Source organism: Corvus hawaiiensis, chromosome 7, assembly GCF_020740725.1.
Source record: "Corvus hawaiiensis isolate bCorHaw1 chromosome 7, bCorHaw1.pri.cur, whole genome shotgun sequence".
Lineage (NCBI taxonomy): Eukaryota > Metazoa > Chordata > Aves > Passeriformes > Corvidae > Corvus > Corvus hawaiiensis.
In genome coordinates this window covers 32,904,259-32,927,106 of record NC_063219.1, presented here as the reverse complement: position 1 = coordinate 32,927,106, position 22,848 = coordinate 32,904,259, and the positions used below count along the sequence as shown (strand labels likewise).

At 39.3% G+C, this 22,848-nt stretch overlaps 1 protein-coding gene across 3 annotated transcripts in view; it reads left to right on the top strand.

Moving 5' to 3' along the window:
* The window catches only part of DPP10 (dipeptidyl peptidase like 10), a 451,512-nt gene that overhangs the window by 228,821 nt on the left and 199,843 nt on the right, over positions 1 to 22,848 (top strand). For all 3 annotated transcript variants that reach the window (XM_048309457.1, XM_048309458.1, XM_048309456.1), the window contains exon 2: positions 21,340 to 21,454. In XM_048309457.1, coding sequence (XP_048165414.1) covers positions 21,340 to 21,454 — 115 coding nt within the window. The remainder of the gene's footprint in view (positions 1 to 21,339; positions 21,455 to 22,848) is intronic.

Below are 22,848 nucleotides of genomic sequence, written 5' to 3'. Positions count from 1 at the left end.
CTGTCACCAACAGTCCAAGAAAAATGTATCTTTTAGGTAAGAACTAATGGAGAAAAAGTGAATAAAAATATCTGTTCAGATAAATATGTCATGATAGATGTGAAGTGGATGAGTAATGGTACCTCTTGTTAAATTGAAATTAAGGAAATATTTATAAAAAGAGCTTTCTTAGTGGGAGAAAGGTTTGAGGGCTGAGTTTTATTGCACTGTCTTCAGTGATGTGCAAAAGAGCATGATGTGAGGTAGATAATTTCACTGGCTTAGCTGCAGAAGAAAATTTGTAGTTACGAATTGCCTCTTCCACTGCTGCCATCAAGAGCAGAAGGAAAAAAAAGAGAGTTTCCTTCATTATAAGCTTCTAGGGAAGATGAAGTATCATTCCTGCTAGACTGCTAAGTGCACACACAGGTTTGGGATTGGAAGTGGCGACACTGTCTGTGTAGAGACGATGGAAATTGCCCCATCTCTGGGTGAACATCAAAGGAAAGTTAGCTGCTGGTGTGGAGGTTTTGTGCAAGACTCCTTAGGAGATACAGCATGTGTGCACCTCAACCTCTTCTGTGAAAGCACAGGGTTCTCCTTTCCCATCCACTCATCTGGCTCCTTGTGGTGGGAGTGACTACAAGGGAGCAGAGTAGTTCCTGTTTCTGTAGTTGCTGCTGTTCTGTTTGTTCTTGTTAGATAATGCTTTCTGTCAGGAAGTGCAGAAATAGGGAAGTTTCCAGGAGGAAAGTGTTGTTTACAAGGCATCCCACATCGATGAAGAGGCACTTGCTCTTGTTTCATCCAAGACTACACAGCTCTGTACAGGAGCCAGGAGAACAAGCCTCCAGGCTTTTCCTCCCCTGTGGTTGCAGCCCCTCTTCAAAGGCTTTCCTCAGGAACAAATTTTTGTAGTAACCTAGTCGAGTCTTCCCTCAAGCTGGACACTGACCTGTTACACATCCCTTTTTTTCCCCCTCACTTGTTCTTTCTGTTGTGTGGGTGGTTCACTGAAGCTCTCCATGCATAACATCATCTGCTGCTTATAAACCAACATCCCTTCCAAGCACCCAAACTGCTCTGTCTTTTGTGAAAGGTTACTGTCACACTTTTCACTTTGAGTCAAAACACAGAGCATTAGCAGATTTTCCCCTGAGCTCTAACTTGCTCTCCAAGCAGCTTTGACTCCTCAGTTAAATATTTCCTGAGCAATTTTTCCTGCCCCTGCTCTGAACCAGGCACAGAGAATGTTCCACGGTATCTGTGTGTAGGAGGATGCTCTGTCTGGAACAGAGAGAATGCCACAACTCCTGTTCTTCTGACTCTCATCTTCCTTCTTCCAAAAGTCCTTCACAGCTGTTTTGAGAATGCAGCCAGCCAATATCTGTAAGTTTGTGCTGGTGGGAGCTGAAGGTTTTGTTGTCTTTCAGCCGTGCCTCAGTTCAGCATAAAATGAGTTGGTGTAATTATGATATACTGTGTGCCCCACTCACTGTGCAAACAGTATGAGTTTCCTCCTGAGAATGAAAGTAACTTTGGCCACTACTTCTCTCTTTTATATTGTTTGAAAAGAATTCCATTTCCAGCATTTTCAACTGTTGAAATAATTTTTTTAATGATCTGTTATATTTTAATTTAAAGGTCATATTTGAAGACTGATGTCTATTTTTACGTGTATAGAATCTGCTTCTGGAGTGCCTTTATTCATTAAAATTAGAAAATTAAAGTAGAAAAAATAGACAAGGGAAATGAGGCATATTCTACTATTACTTTCATGTTTGGTTTTGAAGGTAAAACTGTCCAAATGATAATTAGGCTTTGCCCTCAAAATGGCCTTGCTACACTACATGCACTGATGGAAGCAACTCTGGGACTTCTTCCTTTCTGGAGTTAGAGAATTCCCGTCTGAGTAGGCACAGGGTCTCTCCAGCCACTCTGCTAAAAGAAGATTATCATTCCTAAAATCTGGATGCGTGGGAGATGGAAATTCATGTGTGAGGAGTTAGAGGCATCACTTGGAAGACACAGACTCCAGAACTGATTTTGAATTGGAAAAATGTTTACTAAGAAAAACTGCTGTATACATTAAAACTCAGGATTCAAGCCTCTCAGCAAAATGGCATCTTTGCAGAACTCATTTTATGTTTCAATGCTTTTATGCACAATTTTAAGGTGTGGGGTTTTTTTGTTGTTGCTGTTTTTTTGAACTTACAATACATATTTTGCTTTGATATGCAAAATGTGTTTTATACATCCTTTAAATCACATTCACTGAATTACAGAATATACTGCCTTTGGTGGAAGAAATTATATATTTAGGTAACTTTCCACTGTCAGAAGACACTTTTTGTCTCTGAGATGGGTGGCTGTTCTTCACATGAGCCCATTTTCAGGACAAATCAGCATTTCTTCCTCACTTGGGCACACAGATCTTGCTGGCTGCTTTGGGGCCCTGTGTGAGAGGTTGTATCCCATTTCTTTGTCCATCCCTGCATCACTTCAGTTTTCTGTGCTGTGGCTTAATTACTGATTCCCAGATGTACAGAATGGCTGATCCTCTTTAAGGCTTCTAAGCTTTGTAAGTAAGGAATGATTCTAGGCAGGTAGACAGATTTTCTCTGATTGTACAGTGGGATAATAAACCCAGAAATTTCTGTGTTAGTCAAAACCAGTTTTGAACTGATGCTCACATTTACTTTTAGACTTTCTTTTTGGTTTTTGAAACAAAACAGTGTCCAGGTGATGTAAGATAGGTTTGAATGGTTCTGTGTGCAAATACTAAAGTGCAGGGCAATTAAAATGCAGTGCTTTTCATAGTACTTTACTTGATTAGGACTTGAGTGGGACTGTTGGTACTGATTTAAAATAAGTCATCTCCATTGAAATAAAGAGACTTAATTTAGGTGCTGTTAAAAGCATCACCCTGAGAAAGTGCTGAGGACTTCAGAGCAAATCTGAGATCCATCCATGGTTTTATATGATTCATTCAAAATGGGTGAACCCTTACAAAGTACCTACAATACAAATACAGTTACAGAGTACACACTTAAAATTAGTAATTCACGTTAAAAAAAAAGGAGCTGATTGCCTATAAACATGAATTATTTTTATCCTCTTTTATAATTACAAAATGATGCACCTCTGAAGTTTCTGTGAAGCTCTCATTTTTTGGGGGAGAATTTTTTTGAATTCTTAAAACTCAAATTTGAAAATTTAATGTAGGAACAAGCATAATTTTTCTTCACTCTCAACTCAGAACTGGCATAATAATATAATTCTCCCTTCCATCTACCTCTTAAAAACAAACCTTAAATTTATAAAATCTTAAATATATAAAATCTCTAATCTTAGTGGATTAGAGCACAGTCCATACCTAAACCTGATACTCAAAATTAATTTCAAATGAATGACTTGTCTTTGGGTATAATTTTTACCTTTGATTTGAACCTGTGGCATCTGCTCAAGGTCAATCTACAATTCATTTACATTTTTTAAAGCTCCTTGTTTTTAACATTTTGAAGTTTGGGTTGTTGCTGTGGGAAGGTGAAGGAGTATCATCGTTCCAGGTTAGTTGTGCTGTATTTTAGTTATGCAGATGTTCATTGTGGGTGAATAAAGTTTTAGTATAACCTTGTAAATGGTTCAAAGACACATAATGTGCTTCCTTCATTCAAAAATTACAATACTGGCTCAAAAGAACAGGTTGATAGCAAAGAGTTTGGTCTACAACAGCAGCGAATTGTGAGGATTTCATTTGATTGGCAGTGCTGCTTGTTTTTGGCAAATCCTTTTCGATGCGATCTAATAAATGTTGCAGCATTAAACCCTGGAGATTAGCAGGTGTTTGGAGAGAATGGAAATTGTCTTTGCATTGTGCAGAGTTGCAGGAGGTGCTGAAGGCCCTGTGAGAGCTCTGGGTAATTCCCACAGGGAGCACTGTGGACACATCCCTAGTGACCAAACCCCAGGGGTCAGCCTGGCCTCTCTGCTGGAGTAGCTAAAACAATCTTTGCCGCTTCATAAGGCATTATAACTTTAAAGATCATTAAATGATGCATAGATCTTACTTTTTAAGATTTTTTTTGCATAAAATGTACTTACTTGACCATGAATTACCTTCACAACACAGCAGTGATTGTAAATAGGGTAAAAAGTCTTGTTTAATACAGTCCTTTTCAAAGAAAGCTCTGTGTGCTTATGTATGTTTAGAAATGTTAGAAGTTATTCTTATGGCCACAGACATTTGATAAAGCAGAGTGATTTGGCTTTACCTTTCCAGTTCTTAATGGGCACTGTAGTAAACTACTGATACCTCTAGCCAGTAAAACTCTAATGCACAGGAAATGAGAATTGTGGAAGGGAAGAAAAGGAGTTACATGGTGTCTGTAAAATGTGGGGATGAGAGAGGCAGTGTAGAGCTTTTGAAGAAAAGGAGATAAGTTAAACTCTCTTCTATCAGTTTTAGGGGTAAGAAAACCAAGAGCAAGTGTAGAATAATGAGCTAAAGGGGAAGGGGAATGATATTTCAGCCACCTGCTATAGAAAATGTTCTCCGTGTATTATTCCAGTTTTACCACACAGAATAAGACAAATGACTTCCTGAAGGAATTGAGTGGTAGTGAGGAGTTTAGTAATTTAAAGAGAAGTCCTAAGACAGTAGTGGCAAATTCCAAAAGGCTTGAGTAGATACTCCTGAAGACTGAACTTGGCTGTTGTATTGCTAAGCAGCAAGACAGATGTATGAATCTAAGAATTATTAAAAACTACTGGTAGTAATTGCAACTCAGGTGGTCATTTTTAATGCCTCATTTGTGAAGAATTGAGTAGACCAGGGTGTGATGTTCCATAGACTTTCTTCTGGATGATTACTTCTGTGGCAAAGTGACAAAATTAAGAACCTTCTGAGGACTTAGGAAATTAGTCAAAAACCCCTTAAAACAGTTCCAAACTAATTTTATTCTATTGGTTTTAATCTGCTGAGATGGACAAGCACTCAGTGTTCAAACAAAAAACTTACACTACTCTGAAATTTACTACAAGGTGATTGCTGTTCTCAGCCTACATAAAATTTTCTAAAATGCTATGATTTCATGAAGCTTTAGCCACCTACATTTGCCAGTCTTACAAAATTTTGAATTTCTGAGTGTATGTGTTTTGTCTTCTAAGATTTTTCTTCCCTGAATTTTCTCTTCTTTTGGTATAAGAAAACCATGATACCAGTTTGGATTTAGACATGGATGGGAAAGCTGACAATTAAGATGGAAAACTTGTAAATAAGGATAAAAAAAAGTTGAAGTGCACTGCATAGTCACATTTTGCCTCTCATGATTTTTAGATAATCTTGATGTTTCTGTGATGGAAATTTTCCATACTCCATGTATTTTATTCTCCTTTGACCTTGGATCATCTCTGTCATCTGGTACATTAAACAGCAGTGAGGTTCAGAGCCTTGTAACTGACAAAGGACTTCATGAAGTTTTACCCATTCTGTGATTATCAGTCTAATTTGCAGGTATGAAAATTACTGTTGTAATCTCAGAAGACAGTGACCCATAAAAGGTGTATGATTGAAAATCAGAAATATAATTGAAAATGTGATCATTGTTTCTTTAAATACACATTTATGTGTTGGTGCCATCTGGCAGTACCTAGATCTGCCCTTGATTAGCTGCCATTGACTGGCTGGTCAGGTACAGGCATCAGGATGAATGTGGGTCATGAAGATACTCTCCTCTGAGATGAGTGTGGCCTCACTATCATTTAGTTTTTCATAAGAATGAAAGGAAGGGATCACAGGGGAGGTAGAGCTGTTCATGTTACTTGTGCTGTTTGAGCCAAGTGAATTTCCACTTTTCCTTATGCCCCTTCGCTCCTACCTGGCAAGGATTTCACAAACTATCTTCTACATTTCAGCCACAATTAGTTGTCCTGATGATTTCTCCCACTCACCTGCCTAATTACCTGGTGAAGTCTGCAAAGCAACCCGGCTGCAGTCAGAGCACACCCAATTGCACCTTCAATTTGGAGGACTTGGGGAGATGTGCAGCCTGAGTGAGTGCTCCTGGAGGGAACTGCCAAGGATTGTTCTTGGGCCCTTCCTCATAAAGTGGGGGTAGTTGAGGCATTGATTTAATTCTTCTCCTTCGTCCTGCAACAGTAGCTCCACTTGTAATCTGAATAATAGGTTTTTCTTTTCTTTGTAACTTTCACATTAACAGTAATTACTGAGTGGCTGGAAGAACTGGAATGGCTCTCATTTGTTTTTTAAACAGCTTGTGCCCTTTTCTTGCATGGTATGCTTAAATATTTGAAGTTGCAGCTTTAAAATAAATTATTGACAAAAGCACCATGGGTTTCTTTCGTTGCTCACTTGCAGGGTTACCTAAATATGCAACTAATCACCACAGGGAATGCATAAAAACCAGAAAATAAAACATTTTTACTGCAGTACCTTGCAGTGTGTTGGCTACTGATGTAGATATATTCAGGGAGGGGTGGTACACTTGGGGGTAGATGGTGATTGGTATATAGACAGCTTCTGGATAAACTGCAATTTTTGATTCCCAGTTTGGTAAGGGCACCCAGAAGAATTACTGTGTATATTTTTAGTAGCTTCTTGTTTCAGAAGCTGACATATACAATTACTGTTGTTGCAGTTGTACATTGCAAAACTTGTCATTATTCTCTTGGATGTTTTCAGATGTCTGCTATTTTTATTCACTTTTTCCATTCTTAAAAAACAATCCAACTTTCTGCTTGTAGTAAGAAGTAAACACTCCTCCTAACTGCACTGAATAAAATTACTCAGGTAGTAAAATTATCATGTCAAGATGTCCTACTTCAATTCTGTTGCAAAATCCTGTTTGCAGTACAAATTTTAAATAGAACAATGTATGCATGCTACCCTTCTAGGGGAAATAATGGAATAATTACTACCAACACTTTTTTCCTAGGTCAGAAGAATGTCTCCTACAAAATTGCCCCAGTTTGCTACATTCCAGCTATGGAACATAAACAACCATTTTGATATATTTTAATTAAGAACAATATCAACAATGTAGATATGCAGTTGTTATACTGGATTAGAAACTTCAAATTCTTTTCATGTAAGATATATTGCTTCATTTTCCCCTGCTGCATCATGCTGAAACATCCTGTAATTAAAGCATCATGTTGTTTTGCAGAATATTCTCTTGTAGACAGGTAATCTTTGTGAACTGATGAGATTAATACTTTTATCTCACTTTCAAATATGTGAAAAGCCATGGTTTTTGCTTTCAAAGACTTCTGTAGAAGGCCCTAATAGAAACAGGACCCCATCATCAAATATGACTGATTGGATTTTAGAAGCTGAGCTTTTTACTGACATGAGTTTTCATAACAAAATAATAAAAAAAATCACTGTGTATTGTCCCCATTAACCCCCAAGCAAGTCTAGGTGAGCAGGCTGTGCACAGACAAATGCCTTGGGATCCTCTGTTGCTAAGAGTGTGATGGGGTTATTTGTGAGGTTTGTGATGAGCAGAAACACAGGGGACAGAGCTGAGGAAACACCAGATTTTTCAACCAGCTGGTCCATCAGACCAACTTGGGTCAGAGTCAGAGCCACTTCTGGTTTGTTGTGCTTTTGGGGTTTTGTTTTGGGTTATTTATTTTTTTATTTTCATATCTTCTGACAGGGTTGGTGTGGAAGTTGGGAAGGATGGAGTGCAGGCTCTGGGCTTTGTTTTCCCACTCAAGATGCTGCACAAGAGCTACTTTAGTAGCTGGTTTGTATTTTCAATACCTCATGCCCAGTAGAGAGCCACAGGGATTTGGCTGCACATCTCTTCCACATGCTGTGACTTGAGGAGTTGCATCCTCCAAGGGCCACTGTAGTCAGAAATCACGGGCACAGCTTGCAGCCAGCTGCTGGCTTTGTCACTTGGTGTGTGTCAGGTCAGCTTTAAGGATCTTTGCTAGTTTTAATATTACTCAGAATTTTGATCCTGTGGGAACAGCTAGAGCTGCCTAAAGTTGCAATCTCAGAAGCTGTAAAATAGCTGCTTCCAGAAAATTTCATGAGTTGTTTATGCAAAGGAGACAAGGATGTAAAAGATAATTCAGTTACTCGGGAGGGAATAAGGAGCATACGGTGCTATGAGCTGTAGGAAACAGGAAGAAACCCCACAGGTATAAAATCAACACAAAATGTGAAGAAAGAAATTTTCCTGCAAAAGTCAGGTATTAACTATACCAACACTTCTGTTACAGTTCTTGTTTTGTAAATTAGCTAAAAACTAATTCTTGGCAAGTTTCCATCAGTTTGAAACTACATTTTTTAATTACTGCCACTTATCTGTGATAAAATCCATTCTTCTGTTCTGTGGGTGGTTTTGCTTTAGTTTGTTTTTTTTCCTGTTTTTGCTCTGAAAATGGTTTGTATTTTATCAACATTCAGAATCACCTGTGAACCCATTTTTGCATGGCATGAATCTGGGAAAATTCCTTTGGTAGCTTATTAATTAAGGTATTCAGTTTAGTTGGCCATATAGGTCTGGATTCTGACTTCTAGTAGCTTGTTTTTGAGTGCACACCGAATATATTTATTCATTCTTGTTAAAAACTAAACAAGTATTTAGAAAAAGAAAATGAAGGTTGATACTTTTTAAATTATTAATCTGGGGAATCATGCAGTATCACAAGAATCCATTTTATTTAAGGCCTGTAGTATAAGAGTATATAAGAAAGCCACAGTGTTATATAGCCTGTCTCATAGCCCAACATCTTCATTTGAGTCAAGTATTTGCCTCCAGACATTTCAGTAGGAGCTGCTGAAGGGGATCTGAAGGAATTATTTGGCTCTTATATGAAAGGTCAGAGCCAAGGAGAGATTTTGAGCTGAGTGTCTGTTTTGAGTACTGGATCTGTAGACAACAAATGACCTTCCTGTGCATTAATGGAAAATTCAGTGACAGGGCTGCTTGGAACTTTTCATCCACTTTAGTGTAACAGCTCTGCCAAAGGCAGGTACCTGCTTCTGCATTGGTAAGATCTTTGTCTTCTATCTCTGTCTCTGTTCATCTGAATTGTAATTATAACTCTTTTAACTTTTAAATGGCAAGAAACCAAAAAGAAATAGATATTACTTGTTTTATAGAATTCATCCTTCCTGTATTTGTCGTTGAAATCAGACAGAAAGGAAATGCTGGAGAAAATGAAAGGTGCCATTCATTTCTTGCTCTAAGTCAAAACTCCTAGTTTGGATGGATTTCTGCCAAAATTTCCACGATACTCAGTGATATGCTCTCACCTTTATTAGACAAGTATTCAAGCATGCATGGAGTGCTTGACAACATCACTGCTTTTCATGGCACTATTATCCTCTGGCTAAGAGTATGAATGACTCCTAAAAATATTCTTTCGTACTGCCCAGTCTCCCTTTCAGTCATAGTTCTCTTCTGATACATTTGTTTAAAAAAGATATAATACCTGATTTGTTTGATTTCTGTTGTTTCTGCTCATCATTTCCATCCTCTAACAGCTATGCAGGGATGCGTTTCAAAAATACTTTTTTTCTGGCAGTGATAACACTTGCATGGGTCATAAAGAAGTGAGTCTCTTACAATATATTTAACTTTGGTTAAAAAACTGTACACTCCAGAGGGTGGTGTGGTTGTTTCAGCACTTATTACTAATTCCATAGTTGTTTTACCTGTGCTCATCATCTGGTTTTTTTCCCCCAGAAAATGTAGTGAAACACAAGTGGTTATTACTTTGTGTACAGTGCAGAGATGCCCTTCTTTATTTAGCAAAAATAGCAAATTAGACACAAGAAATAAATCAACTATTGCTATTTCATACTGCATGAAAATGCAGTGCCTAATGCCCAGCCAGAAAAGGCTTTGGGCACCCTTCTCTAAGTTTCTCTAATTCAGTTTATTGCTTTTCTGTATTGTCCTTGCAGCCAAGCAAAACAAGGAGCTCTGTGTGAAGTAGGAGCTCCATGTGGAGAGACAAAGTGTCTGTTTCTGGGTCATCCTCTGGTTTTCCTCTCCATCCTGCTTTACTTCTGTGAACTCCAAAAGCACCAGATCCAGACACCTTCCGTGCTTAATTCTGTGTTTCCCTTGCACAGCTGGACCTTCCCAGCTGTTGCTGCCATAGGAGCCTTCTCCAAGAGTCAGAAGGTCACAAGGGATCATTTATCCCTCCAATCAAATGTTCATTTGTGTTTCTCAGAATATCCAGACTTTGCTGGAGCAGTGCTTAGTGTATTTATGCATTTCTTTGCTTTCCAGTAAAAACTGCATATGGAAAAGTTTGCCAGTAGGAGCACCTTGACTCTTACTGGGTGGCTCACATTTCCCACAGAAACATAATGGATAAAGGGTCTTTGAAGTGTTTTATTCAGATAGGTTTGGCCATTAGGTAAAATGAGTTTGTAGGGAAAAAAAAGCTGGATTTTACATTATGTGGAAGTATATTGAAAAAAATCAATGAATCTGGTAAAACAGCCAAGAAATTCCTGATTTTTTTTTTCTCCTGGTACTAAATTTGCTTTTTAATTGAGTAGAATGTATGTAAGGAGATGATTTTGTGACCCATTGTCTTTCTAGAAAGGCTTTTTTATAAGCTCTCTGTGTGTGTATGAGTGTGGGAAAAATGTGATGGCCTTAGTGCTGTGAGGACTTACACTGTTTTTAATACAGTGATCTTTTGATCTTGGCTCTGCTGGGTCATTATATATATTAACTCTGTATAACTTAGCATAATGTATTAAATCTACAAATTTCCTGATCACCTCTCTGGTCTTTTTTGCCTAAAAAGTGAAGGAGAAAACCATATCTTTATTTCTGATCATAGACCTTTAGTATTCTACTGCTTTAAACAGAATTCCATTTTCTGGAAAAACAGGTGATTTAATGATGAAGCAGACTGGGAAAAACTAAATGATAAATTTCTAATTAGAGTCCAGTTATACCGAGTGAGTAATTGTGCTTACTACAGTTTTGTTGACAGATATTAACATAAAGAGTTGCTGGTTTCTCATTCTCATCTGAGCTTGGAAAACTGATGTAACTTTCTACTGCCTTAGATCCCTCTAAACACAGAGATTGTGTTTGTGTTCCCTTTTCTGGCACAGACACTCCTTGGTTTATTTACATTTTTATTTATTTATCAGAATGTTGCCTGGAATAATATTTATCTGTATATATATTCACTGATACGTGCATGTGTGTACACATGTATGTGCACAGAGTCTTATTAAGGCACATTTGGATTTAAATTATTTGTTTTATTTGCATGAAATTTATGTGTAAATCTGAAAACAAATAGAAAAATACTGATGTAAATTTGCAAAATAACCTTTACAAACATGTTCCATAGTTTGATAACTCCTGATTTAATCTCACTCATCTAAAAAAAAAGATTTCTGTCAAATCCATTCTCCAGGACTCTTAAATGGCATAAAATTAAGCATGTGTACAAATACCTGAAAAATGAGAAACTCTAAAATTTTGTTTTTAAAAACAATTTTTAAAAAGATTGTTTTTTTCTACTCTAACAGTGAACTCGAAAGTCATGCACCAGTGCAGTTTTTTACCATTAGAAATAGGGCCACTGTGTTAAATTTAAATGGTAAAATTACATGGCATAGACCTGAATATGACTTATGTGACATTGCTGCAGTTTGGTAACCTTTGCTGTTTATCCAACCTTCAGTGAACTGCAGTGCTGTGTTGTCAAACAGATCTGCTCAGTAATGCTGAAATTGTTGATGTCAGTTTTAAAAATCATCTGTTATGGGACCTTGCCAATATACTGGGAAATAAAAATACGTGTTAAAGCTGGTTTTTTTTTTAAGCAATCAGGGAAAGTATAACTTTGTTTCTGAGCAATGAAAAGGAAAAATTCCAGCAAACAGCTTTGTTATATCTGTAGAAAGTTCTATAGGTATGCGACATGTATAGCCTGTACTCATTTTTTATGTCCTTTTTTCTTGAGATATGTTGTTTTACTTGGTTGGGGTATTTTTCTTTAACAGGATAAGAATGGGAGACGTATTTTACTATCTTGTGACATTTCATTAAAGTTAGGATCAATAGGAATATGTGAAAATACCTTTTTGGCCATAAATGGCTGTGCTAGTGTTTATACAGACTTCTTGTGTTACATCATAGTAACCTGAGTACAGTCATGTTTATGCCTGCTGCTTTGTCATATTTTTCTGTCCTTGGCCTCACTTGCTTTAGTGAAATACTTCTAAGAATTTTCTTTAATTATGGCAAATGAGCTGTTGATTTCCTGTAGATGCTGATGGTGCATGGCCTCTCTGGAAATGAGCTGCTTGCTTTATTTCCGTGTAATCTCGCAGGCAGTCTTCAAGATACAGAGATAGCTTTTCCTAATCAGACAAAAATCTCATTAGCTTCAAGATGAGACTGGTGTGAGGAAAAGAAGACGTAGCATGGTGTGAGTAATGGGGCTTTGGTCCAATGAGGACATGAGGAACATAACTTGAAGTCACAGCAGAGCTATTGGTGAGCCTCAGCCCCCCAAAAGGGTGTGAGACTCCTCTGGACAACCTTCTGTCTGGAGGGGAGATTTGCAGGGGAGGTTGGAGTCATATTTGATAAAGCAGCTGTTCATTAGCTGTTATCCTTAGGAGGTCACAGAAATCCCCATAGGTGGCTTTCTGTGGCTTTCATTTCCCTCTGTACTTCTGAGTCTCAAGATGCTTACTCACGTCTTGTCAGAACTTTGTTATTCTCCTTAGCTCTGCCAGGTATTTCTGCTCGGAGGAAAGAGTACAGTATTTTTACTTCTGAAACTTTGTTAGAAACAAACGATAAAAGATTGTGAATGCAGGATGAAAAGGGATAACAACCCTGAAATCCTGGGGCTCAGTGAAGTTGCCTCAGATGCTGGCACTATAGCTCTTCACCGAAGTGCCTTGCATTCAGCTCAGCTCCCAAAAGCCTAAGGTGCTCCCTTGCCTGCTGCAGCTTGTCTCTACATTGTGACTGCTCTTTTTTTTCACTTGCAAACCAGTTCTGTCATCCATTGTTGCTTTATTCAAGTCTCCCTCTGCCGCAGCTACTCAACAGCGTTTATGGCAGTATTTTCCAAGGCCTGCATTTTCCATAGTTTCTTTAATGTTGCGTGTGCACTGTGATAGCTTGCTTCCCTCCCCCGCCCCTGTTGAGTGCTACTATGTTAGCTAAAAAAACAGCAGATGGCCACAAATTTTCGCCTGTGCAGGTGCCACACTCTTTAGATCAGTTGTGCTGACCCATCTTTGCTTTTGTATTTATTACATGCAGGAATAATGCCCAAAGGTTTAAACTCATCTGCTGTGATTAGACCTTTAACAAGAGTTTCAGCAGAATGCTTTAGAAGTTAAGCTTTTACTTGTTTGTCTAGTGTAATAGAAGCTCATTGTCTTGGAGTAAATGTTACAAGGTACACTGCAAAATGAGTGGGAAGATGTGGAATGTATTCTTAATGCTGGCCATAATACATTCAATACAGTCCATAAATGTTTCTGGTCCTTTTTTTTTTTGTGAGTAGCTGGAAGTAAGGGTGTTGACAAAGCTGTTCCAAAATACCCCAAAAAACCAAAATCCAGTTCATGAATGGACACTTGCAGGTCCAGGGAAAAGATCTCTGCCTAGAGCAAAAATGACCAAGCTGAAAGAAAGCACAAAATGTTTTGCAAGGTTAATAACCAGTGCGAGTGATCAACACTTCTCAGAATGACTTATATGTGCACATTTATTTTAGCTTATTTGCACTGAGGAGGGGTGGGTTTGGGTTTGTTTACAGTTTGGCTTTGCAAAAGGAGAGCTTTGTTCTTCTACCAGTGCAGCCCAAAGAAATAAAAATATGAAGACAGATTGTTCCCATATCCAAACCCTGCACCTGTTCTGAGCAGGGTAATTGCTAACAAGCTGCTCTCTTTTTAAAATGCCCGTTATCCATAGAGCTGGCAGAATCCTGCATTCCTCTGAAAGTGGCATTTTACAATGACTCTGAAAAGAAGTGCCAATGTTTTCATGAATAAAGATATTGACCGGGGAAAGCAATTGTGTGATCATAATCATTGAGACAAGAACTGTAGCAACAGGATCTTATAACACAGTGGATTGTAAAGGGAACATGAGAGATGAAAATGATAGGTACTTATGCAAATGGATGAGAACTATCCTGTGCCACTTTGTGGATCTGTCTCTGAGTCTCTCTTGCTATCTAGGCCATGGGATTAGTCAAAAACAGCTGGAAAGGAATGGACACAATCACTTAATCACAAAATCAGAAGGCTTGCTGGGGTAATTTCCCTTCAAATAGCACACTGCAAACCCAAGGCAGGTAGTACTTAATATCAGTTGCAAGCCCAGCTCTATAAAGAGCTTTGGAAAGACTGCAATCTTTCTATTACAAGTGTATTGAGTCTGTCTTTTAAAACACCTGAAATGTGACATGAAATTATTTGTCTTTTTTTTCATTTATCACCTTTTCTTCATGTTTGGGGAATGCAAATGGCAAGAGTTTAATGAAGTGATATTGTTGGGATTACATCTAAGCTGCAGAGTGAGACTCATTCTCATTCCTACTGCAAAGCAAATTACATTTGCTTTTCCTACTCTAATGCACTTTGCCCCTGAAATTCTTACCCAAATAAGGGGGGGGGGGGGAGGGGGGGGCGGCTGTGATTCTTCTTAGTGCTTTTCTCTGTAGGCTTTTCCCTGGTGGCAGAACAGCATAAAACAAAGAAAAAACCAAAGCAGATGATTCATTCAAGGCTTCAAAAGATGCCATGCTGGCAGAAACTGCTACAGCCCCAAACTGCTACAGCCCCAATCTGCTACAGCCCCAACCTACTACAGCCCAAAGGTCCTTTGTCTGTCCTTGGTGCCTCAGCACAAGACCAGGAAAGCACCAGACACTGCTGCAGCTCAGTGCTGGTGGGTTTTGTGTTCCAAATACCCACAGGCCAGGGGGAAACACCAATGTGCATCTGCAGACCTGGACTGTCAGGCACATCAGCCTGGTAAAGCTCACTGCAGACTGCAGAAATTGTGGCAGAATCCCTGCTTTCAGTTCGAGCTGTACCCAGCAGAAGCAGTTAAAACTGCTTGAATTCTTGTTCTTAATTTTTACAGAGAAATGTGTATTTTCTGCATTTGGCTCATCCCACCCTTTGTCAGCTGGGTCGATGCAGCCTGGGCAGGAGCTCTATGAGAAAAAGCAGTTTAGTTAAATGCCAGCTCTCAGGGTTAGCTTGTCTCAAGTTTGGGTTTCACTTCTTCTCCCAAAGGGGATGCTGCGTTTTAACTAACTGATGTCTTCTGGAAAAGCCTGGCAGAGGCACACTGTAGTCCTCAGGCTTAAGCCAGTGCCCTTCCACATCCTTGCTTCCACCAGGCATTCTCCTACTGCTTCTGGCAATATTTCCATGGTGGAAATTGTACTGTGGTTTACACAAATAGTCTTCCAAGAGAACTGGAAAAATGCTGTTAAGATAATTCAAAAACCTGACTTACTAATGCAGCATGCTATGCCAGTATTTTCTGATGTTTTGTTCTCTAACAACAACCTTAGTTGTACACACTTGCTGGAAAAATTATGTCTTAAAGACTTTTTATCCTCATTGATTAACAATAGAACTGTTTGACTCAATAAGCTTTAGGAAGGAAGCTATGACTTTTTTCCTGGTTATGCTGCTTACAAGAAAGATTGTAAGTTTATTCAAGTAGAAATATGGAAATACTTGAAAGTTTTTTGCCTTTTCTTCTACTACATCTCTTAATTCTGAGTGATTCTTTTTCTCAAATCAATATCCCCAATACTACCTAAAATATGCACTTGCATTTCTGTGTCAATGGATAAAAAATATTTCTATATGAAATAAACCTAATGGAATTTAGTTTCATTTTGTTATTTCTCTTGTAACAGGAACTTGGGTCAGGTCTTCTTGTTACAGTCTTGTGTAATACAGCCATTATGGAGGAAATTTTGTAGTTTTTTGTTCTAAAGATGAAAAATCCGTGTCAGAATCTGTATTTCATTCAAAAATAAGAGAACAAAAACTCAGAACTACTGAATTGAGGCTACAGCGTTCTACAACAGGGCTAGAGTGTTGGTGTATCAGGGAAAAGTGACTGATGTGGACTTGTGCAAGGCTTTTGACACTGTCCCACATGACACCCTTGTCTCTAAGCTGCAGAGGCATGGATTTGACTGATGGTGCACAGGATAAGGAATTGGCTGGATGTTGCACTCAGAGAGTTGTGGCCACTGGCTCAATGTCCAAGTGGAGACCAGTGACAAGCGGGATTCCTCAGGGGTTGGTACTGGGACTGGTGCTGTTTAACATCCGTGTCAGGGACATGGACAGTGGGATCGAGAGCACCCTCAGCAAGTTCCCAATGACACCAAGTGGTGGATGCCCTGGAGAGAAGGGATGCCATCCAGAGGGACCCTGACAGGCTGGAGAGATGGGCCTGTGATGTGAATTCATCAAGTTCAACAAGGCCAAGTGCAAGGTCCAGCACGTGGGTTGTGGCAATTCCAAGCACAAATAAAGGCTGGGCGGAGAATGGATTGACAGCAGCCCTGAGGAGAAGGACTTGGGGGTGCTGGTGAATGAAAAGCTCAACACGAGCCAGCAATGTGCACCTGCAGCCCAGAAATCCAACTGCATCCTGGGCTGCACCCAAAGCTCTGTGGGCAGCAGGGCGAGGGAAGGGACTCTGCCTCTATACCCTGCTCTGGTGAGACCCCACCTGCAGAGCTGCATCCAGCTCTGGGGCCTCCAGTGTAGGAAGGGTGTGGACCCTGTTGGAAGGAGTCCAGAAGAGGTCACAAAGATGCTCAGAGGGCTGGAACACCTCTCCTGCAGAGACAGGCTGAGAGAGTTGGGACCGTTCAGCCTGGAGTAGCGAAAGCTCTGGGAAAACCTTACAGCAACTTCCAGTACCTAAAGGGTTTACAAGGGAGCTGGAGAGGGGCTTTTTACAAGGGCTTGTAGTGACAGGACAAGGGAGAATGGCTTTAAACTGAAAGGCTTACATTAGACAGAAGAAAAAATTCTTCACTGCTAGGGTGTGGCACTGGAACAGGTTCCCAGGAGAAGCTGTGGATTTCCTGGCTGTGTTCAAGGCCAGGCTGCTTTGAGCAACTTGGTCTAGTGGAAGGAGGCAGGGGGAGTGGACTGAGCTCATCTTTAAAGTCCCTTCCAACCCAAACCATTTTATGATTCTGTGCCATAGAATGTGATATTCAAAACCATGTCTTGCTGCCACTTAAAAAATTCTCATGCCTGTAGTGAATCAGTTCATCATCAGCCTGTAAGCTGTGTGTGGAGATGGAGTATATATTTAGAAAACAGCCTAGAAAAGGAGAGAGAAAGATGCTTCAGCCTATTTGAATTATATTTGTTTTGCATATTTGCTGGATATATTTTTTCTGCATTTCCCTCTGAAATACCTTGTATTGCAGTGGCGAGTGGGATTTAGCATAGAGGGGTACAGAAGGGTTGAAATAACTCACGCTTTCCTTTGACAGCCTTAACCTCTCCTCCCTCCCACACCCAGTCTCTGCACTTTGTTTTAGCCTTTCTTTTGGTTACAGCTGCAGGATTTGCTATATCACACATATGTCACATATATCACACTTCTATCACACGTGTAGTACACGCTTTTGTAAGACCAGTCTTTTAGGGATCTTTTCAATAGAGATTGAATGGAGACAGTCACAGAGCAGAAACCCTGGCCTTTGACCTTTGGTTGTACACACTGAGGTCCCTGATGGTGAGTGCTTGTAGGCTCTTGGTAAATGTGGTCTTTAGCATTTGGCAGCAGTAGGCATTAACATTGGTGTACAGTGGTTTTGTGCATGCAGTGCTTTGTTTTTCTCTTTGTAGCTATGTTTTAGTAAGGTATTAATCACAAATTACATTCAGAAAAATGTATTATTTGAGGATTATTTTTGGCAACAATGCAATTAAATGGTTTGTGAAAAAGCTCCTATAAATAATGAGAAAACTCGCAATTGTATTATTCTTTGCACAGCCATTTTCTGATTCATTAGAGTCAGATTGTAAAATCTATAATAACATTATAGGTAGTGTCATATATAAACCACCATATTCAAGAGTTGGTATTTTTTCAAACCACATTAATAGAAGAGCCTGTTTAGAAGATTAAATCCTTAAATCTCCATCTGTGTCTGCTTTGGTGTTATGTGCCAGTTAGCAGATAGTTATGGGGAAACTGTATGGTGTCAAAAGCTTCTCATTGTATGGCTCTCTGTGATGTTTCCTCTTGAAGGCCTCTGTCTTCTTATCACAATCAGAATTCACAGCTTCTGTCTTTCCAGTGATACACAGTCCAAACATCTATTTAACTGCCTTTTGCTTATGGCCATTTTGAAAAGCAGCGCGAGGCTAAAAATATTTTATTGTTGAAGAACTGCAGCTTACACTATTTTAAAACTTTCTAGGTTACAGTCCAAGAGTTGCACTGGTTAGCATCAAAAAAGTTAATTGGAGATGCTCTCAATAGTGATTGTGCTATGAATTCACTTTATTATAGTAATTTTTCTAATATTTCATCACATATTCTTTGTGTACAGTAACTTCATAAATGTCTTACAAGAACGTTGTCACTCAAAATCAAAGCATCATCATGACCTTTAATAAATTCTAATATAATAATTTGATGCAACACGTAATTTTTATACAAATATTAAAACCAAATATCTTAATGGGAGACAAGTCCTTCTTTTTATGCCAGTCTCCAAGTTTTCAGCTGGCTGGAAGATCTGTTCTTTCTCACTCTGGGTACCAATAAGCTTTGTATGCTCAGTACTTGATTCATCTCTTTGATATTCTCCTTGCAAAAATTTGCAGAAGAATTTAAAATGAAGCTTTATTTTTAGAAACTGAACAATATTCATGTCTGCAGAGAAGAACCTTGTGAATAAAGAGGACTTGGTACATTTTTTAGAGGCATTCATCAAGCTGTCCAGCTTCTGTCTTTTTAAGTCAGTTCTTTGGAATAGGGTTTCACGATGCTCTGAGGGAAACTACAGTTTTCTCACCACCACCTGGTTCTGTGAGCTGCTAGTTCTTGTTTTAAATTGGATTCTGTCAGGTGTCATTTAAATAAGGCTACTACTGTGATGTTTAGAATAAATTTGTATTTTCTACACTGTGCTATTAACACTTTAAAACAATTCTTACTTAAGGGAAGATAATGGCTTGGATCCGAGTTCACGTTCAGGACACAGAAGGTCTGTATTTTTGGGGAAAGGCTGTGGATCCTTGCCATGTCAGCATGGCCAGGGCTGTCCAGAAAAGATGGAACCACACATTGCTCATATCCTAGGGATCACCACAGGGGCTCAGGAAGCAGTCATGCAGGCCTTGAAGACCTGTGTCTAAGGCTAGTCAGGCTGTGGTAATTAGTATTTCGTGAGGTGGGAAAATGAGGGAAGCAGGCAAGCTTGAAAGTGGTTGGGAAGCAGGGACAGTGGGGTGGGGAAAGGAGGCAGGTGCCAGGAGTTCCTGCTTACACCATTTTTTTCCCCTGAGTGATGAAGACAGGAGCCCTGAACTGTAATGAAAAACCCCACGGGTGTCTAAGATGTGTTGTTGGTTGTGGTAATCAGGTTCTTCCACATGGGGATCCCGGGAAAGCTGCGGAGTTCCGTGTGGGAGGGACAGGCCACAAGTCCTGGGCTGAAGCTGCCCTTGGTCACTTCTGTGTGCTGTAGTTGAACATCATCCATTGCCTGCACTGGGTCAGTATCAACACCCAGCAGGAGAGTTCTGTGATAATAAAAGGGTTCAACTATTCTGACAGGACTGGGTGGGCTGGCACCTCTCAGGTGAGGGAGCTGCTCCTGTGATGACCAGCCATGAGTAGGGGCTGCTCTGAGGAGACAGACTGGCTGCTTTTCCACTCTGGTGAGGCTAAAAATCTCAAAAATGAGCAATCTCAGCAGAGTGGGCAGGATGATGGGTCCAGTGGGTAGAAGACATGTTGGGGTGGGGGGGGAGGTTCCTTGCTGGGAGCTGTGATGGGCTGAGGACTGCTGTAAGAATTCCCTGTGGGATTGCTTTGAGATTATGTTGTGCAAGTCCCCTTCTATTTCCTGGAAAAGAGGACCAGGGAGAGAAGCCGTCTTTTACAGGTAGAAATAAACAGGCAAGGGGTTAAAAAAACAACATTAAGAAGTTAAAGAAACTATTGCTGCTGTGGGTGATGTGTGATGCTGAGGTGGTGCATGTGAGACAAAAAGGCACAAGAACATTGCCACTTTCTGTTAAGACTTCTCCATTTCACACTCATTATAACCCAGAAATGCAAAATGAAATAATGTGTATGTGAAAAAATTATACCATACTTTTAGAAGCTTGTAAGACATAACAGGAGGTGTTTTTTGGGGTTTTTTGGGCAGTCTTACAATAGCATTTAATTTTGGGATACTAAAGGCACGTATAATTATGGGAGAGAAACATTTCTGCTTGCCAAATCTAGATAGAAAAAATATTGTTTTCTGTGAGAGAAGGTCAAGGTTGTAAGAAACAACTGCACTAGTTTTGTCATTGTGTTGTTAGATGTTTATGTGCTGTTTGGTCTCAAACTGTACCATGAACATGGGCAATGCATTGCTATTATTGAAAAAATGTAAATGGTGCCTGGCAGGAGTTAAACATGTAACCACAGAGGTTGTAGGCTTAAGTGCACTGGTAGTTACAGAAGCATTCATTTAACATTTGTTATAAGCTACTGTTGTTTTTTTATAACTAACAGGGGAGCAGTTTACAGTTGATCTACTGCGTAGACAAAAAGAGCTTGTAGCTTCAGATGGAATATTTGCAGCCTCAGGCAGTTTTGCTAATGCTTTCTATTACAAATAAGTTTAATAGTGTGCATTAAAAAGGATGTGTATTTAAACCTTTATGGTCCATACCATGTTAGGTAGAATTACAGTAAATTGCTACATTTCATTTCTGTAATTATCTTACAAACTGCTAGTTGATATTGTCCTGAAGTTTATGTTCAGGACATTTTAACACCAGTTGTATTTTGGACAGCTTGCATAAGATCATTTCATTGTCTCTCAGGGGTCTAAAATCACATATATATATATTTAAAAAAAAGAAAGATATCTATGAAAAAAGCATGAGAGTTACACACCTTTGGATGACTCTGTGTACTGTGGAGAACGGAGGGATCATGATCACCTCCCGTGCTGTGGTTATGAGTGTGCACAGAGCAATTTTCCTATCGCTAATAGTTCTGGAAATGTATGTTTATGAAACGTGGTCTTTTCCTTTTATTTCATTTTTTTCCATTCCTGTAGGAACTTGGAAGTAACAGCCCTCCGCAGAGGAACTGGAAGGGAATTGCTATTGCGCTGCTGGTGATTCTAGTTGTTTGTTCACTCATCACTATGTCAGTCATTCTTTTAACCCCAGGTAACCTACTTCTTTATTTTATTTTATTAAAAGTGTATGATTTATAATGCAGTCATCAAAAGCAACAAATGTTAAAGTGTCTCTTGCCTTTAAGCATTTTTAACTTGTGGCTATTGTAAATTTGGTGCCCATAGGGACTTGGGAGCTACTGGAGGCCTTGTGGAGCAGAAGTGTTTGGGGTTGGCAATAGGGCCTTGAAAGGGCTACCTCTCAAGTCCTTGTGAGCTTCAGCAGGTGTGACCTGACTTCAAGATTTTGTTGTTGGTTTTTGGTGTAATTTCAGATTCACAAATGAGCTAACAGAAAATTGTATGCTATGGAAAACTGATTCTGAGAATGAAACTTCTCACTGAATCACAAGCATGCATCTTCCATATGTACATGCACAAGCTTCTTCCCTTTTCTTTCTTTCAGCAATAAAGAGGGGAAGGTAATGGTTCAGCCACACACAAAAAAAAAAAAAAGGAGAGAGGGCAAGAAGTAGACAAAAAGAGCAAACACTGCACAAGTTTTAAAGAAAAAAAAATCTTTGAATCCTTTTGCCAGTTTTAAAGTTACAGTGTAAAGTACCTGATTTGCATGGCATGCCTAGATAGTAAATATTGGTCTGCAAATATTCTGCTGTTGAAGTGCTCAGTTTGTGTAAACCAGAAAGTTAATGAAGCTCTTTTTAGTTAAATAATGGTTCCAGACTGTTCGACCACGGGATGAAATCCTCGCGGGAAGGTGGCTGAGTCTGTGCATGAGCAAGTACAGCAGCAGAGTGCTGCTGCTTTAAAGGAAGGTGGTGAGGCTGAGTGGTAAAGGATCAAAAAGTTGTGCTTGTCAGAGGGAATGAGACAGCTGGAAAGGGCATGCAGGAACACTCTGGATAGTCTGCTTCCTCTGTTATGTATAAATATCTACTTCCTTATGTGTGGTGCTGTCCAAGATGACTGTTTGCTTATTTCCACTTAGATCATGTTGAGAAAAATAAAAGCAAAGTTGTGCTGCTGTAGTCTCAGTGTACAGGAGCTTCTTCAGAAAATAAAAAAAAAGAGATTTTGAGGGCAAATGGTAGTGTATCCTGGAACACTTCAAGACAGAAGACTGTTTTTTGTTTCAAGGAGAGGTAGCTTTTTTTTGCAGAGCTGTAAAATATCAAGTGTTTGCTGGAATCTACAGCTATCAGTTGTGGCTCTTTTATCTATATAGAATTATTAATGATGTAAAAACATAAATTGAAGTCTTTGAAAGCACTCATGGAAAAAGAATAAACAACCTAGGGGAATGTTAACTTTCTAAAAAAAATGTTAAAAAAGCTCAGTGAATTACAACATCTCTGAGGCTGTTTCAAAATCCAGAGATCTTCCTTGAAAACTTGTGTAAGCTGGGACCTACATTTCAGTTCAAGT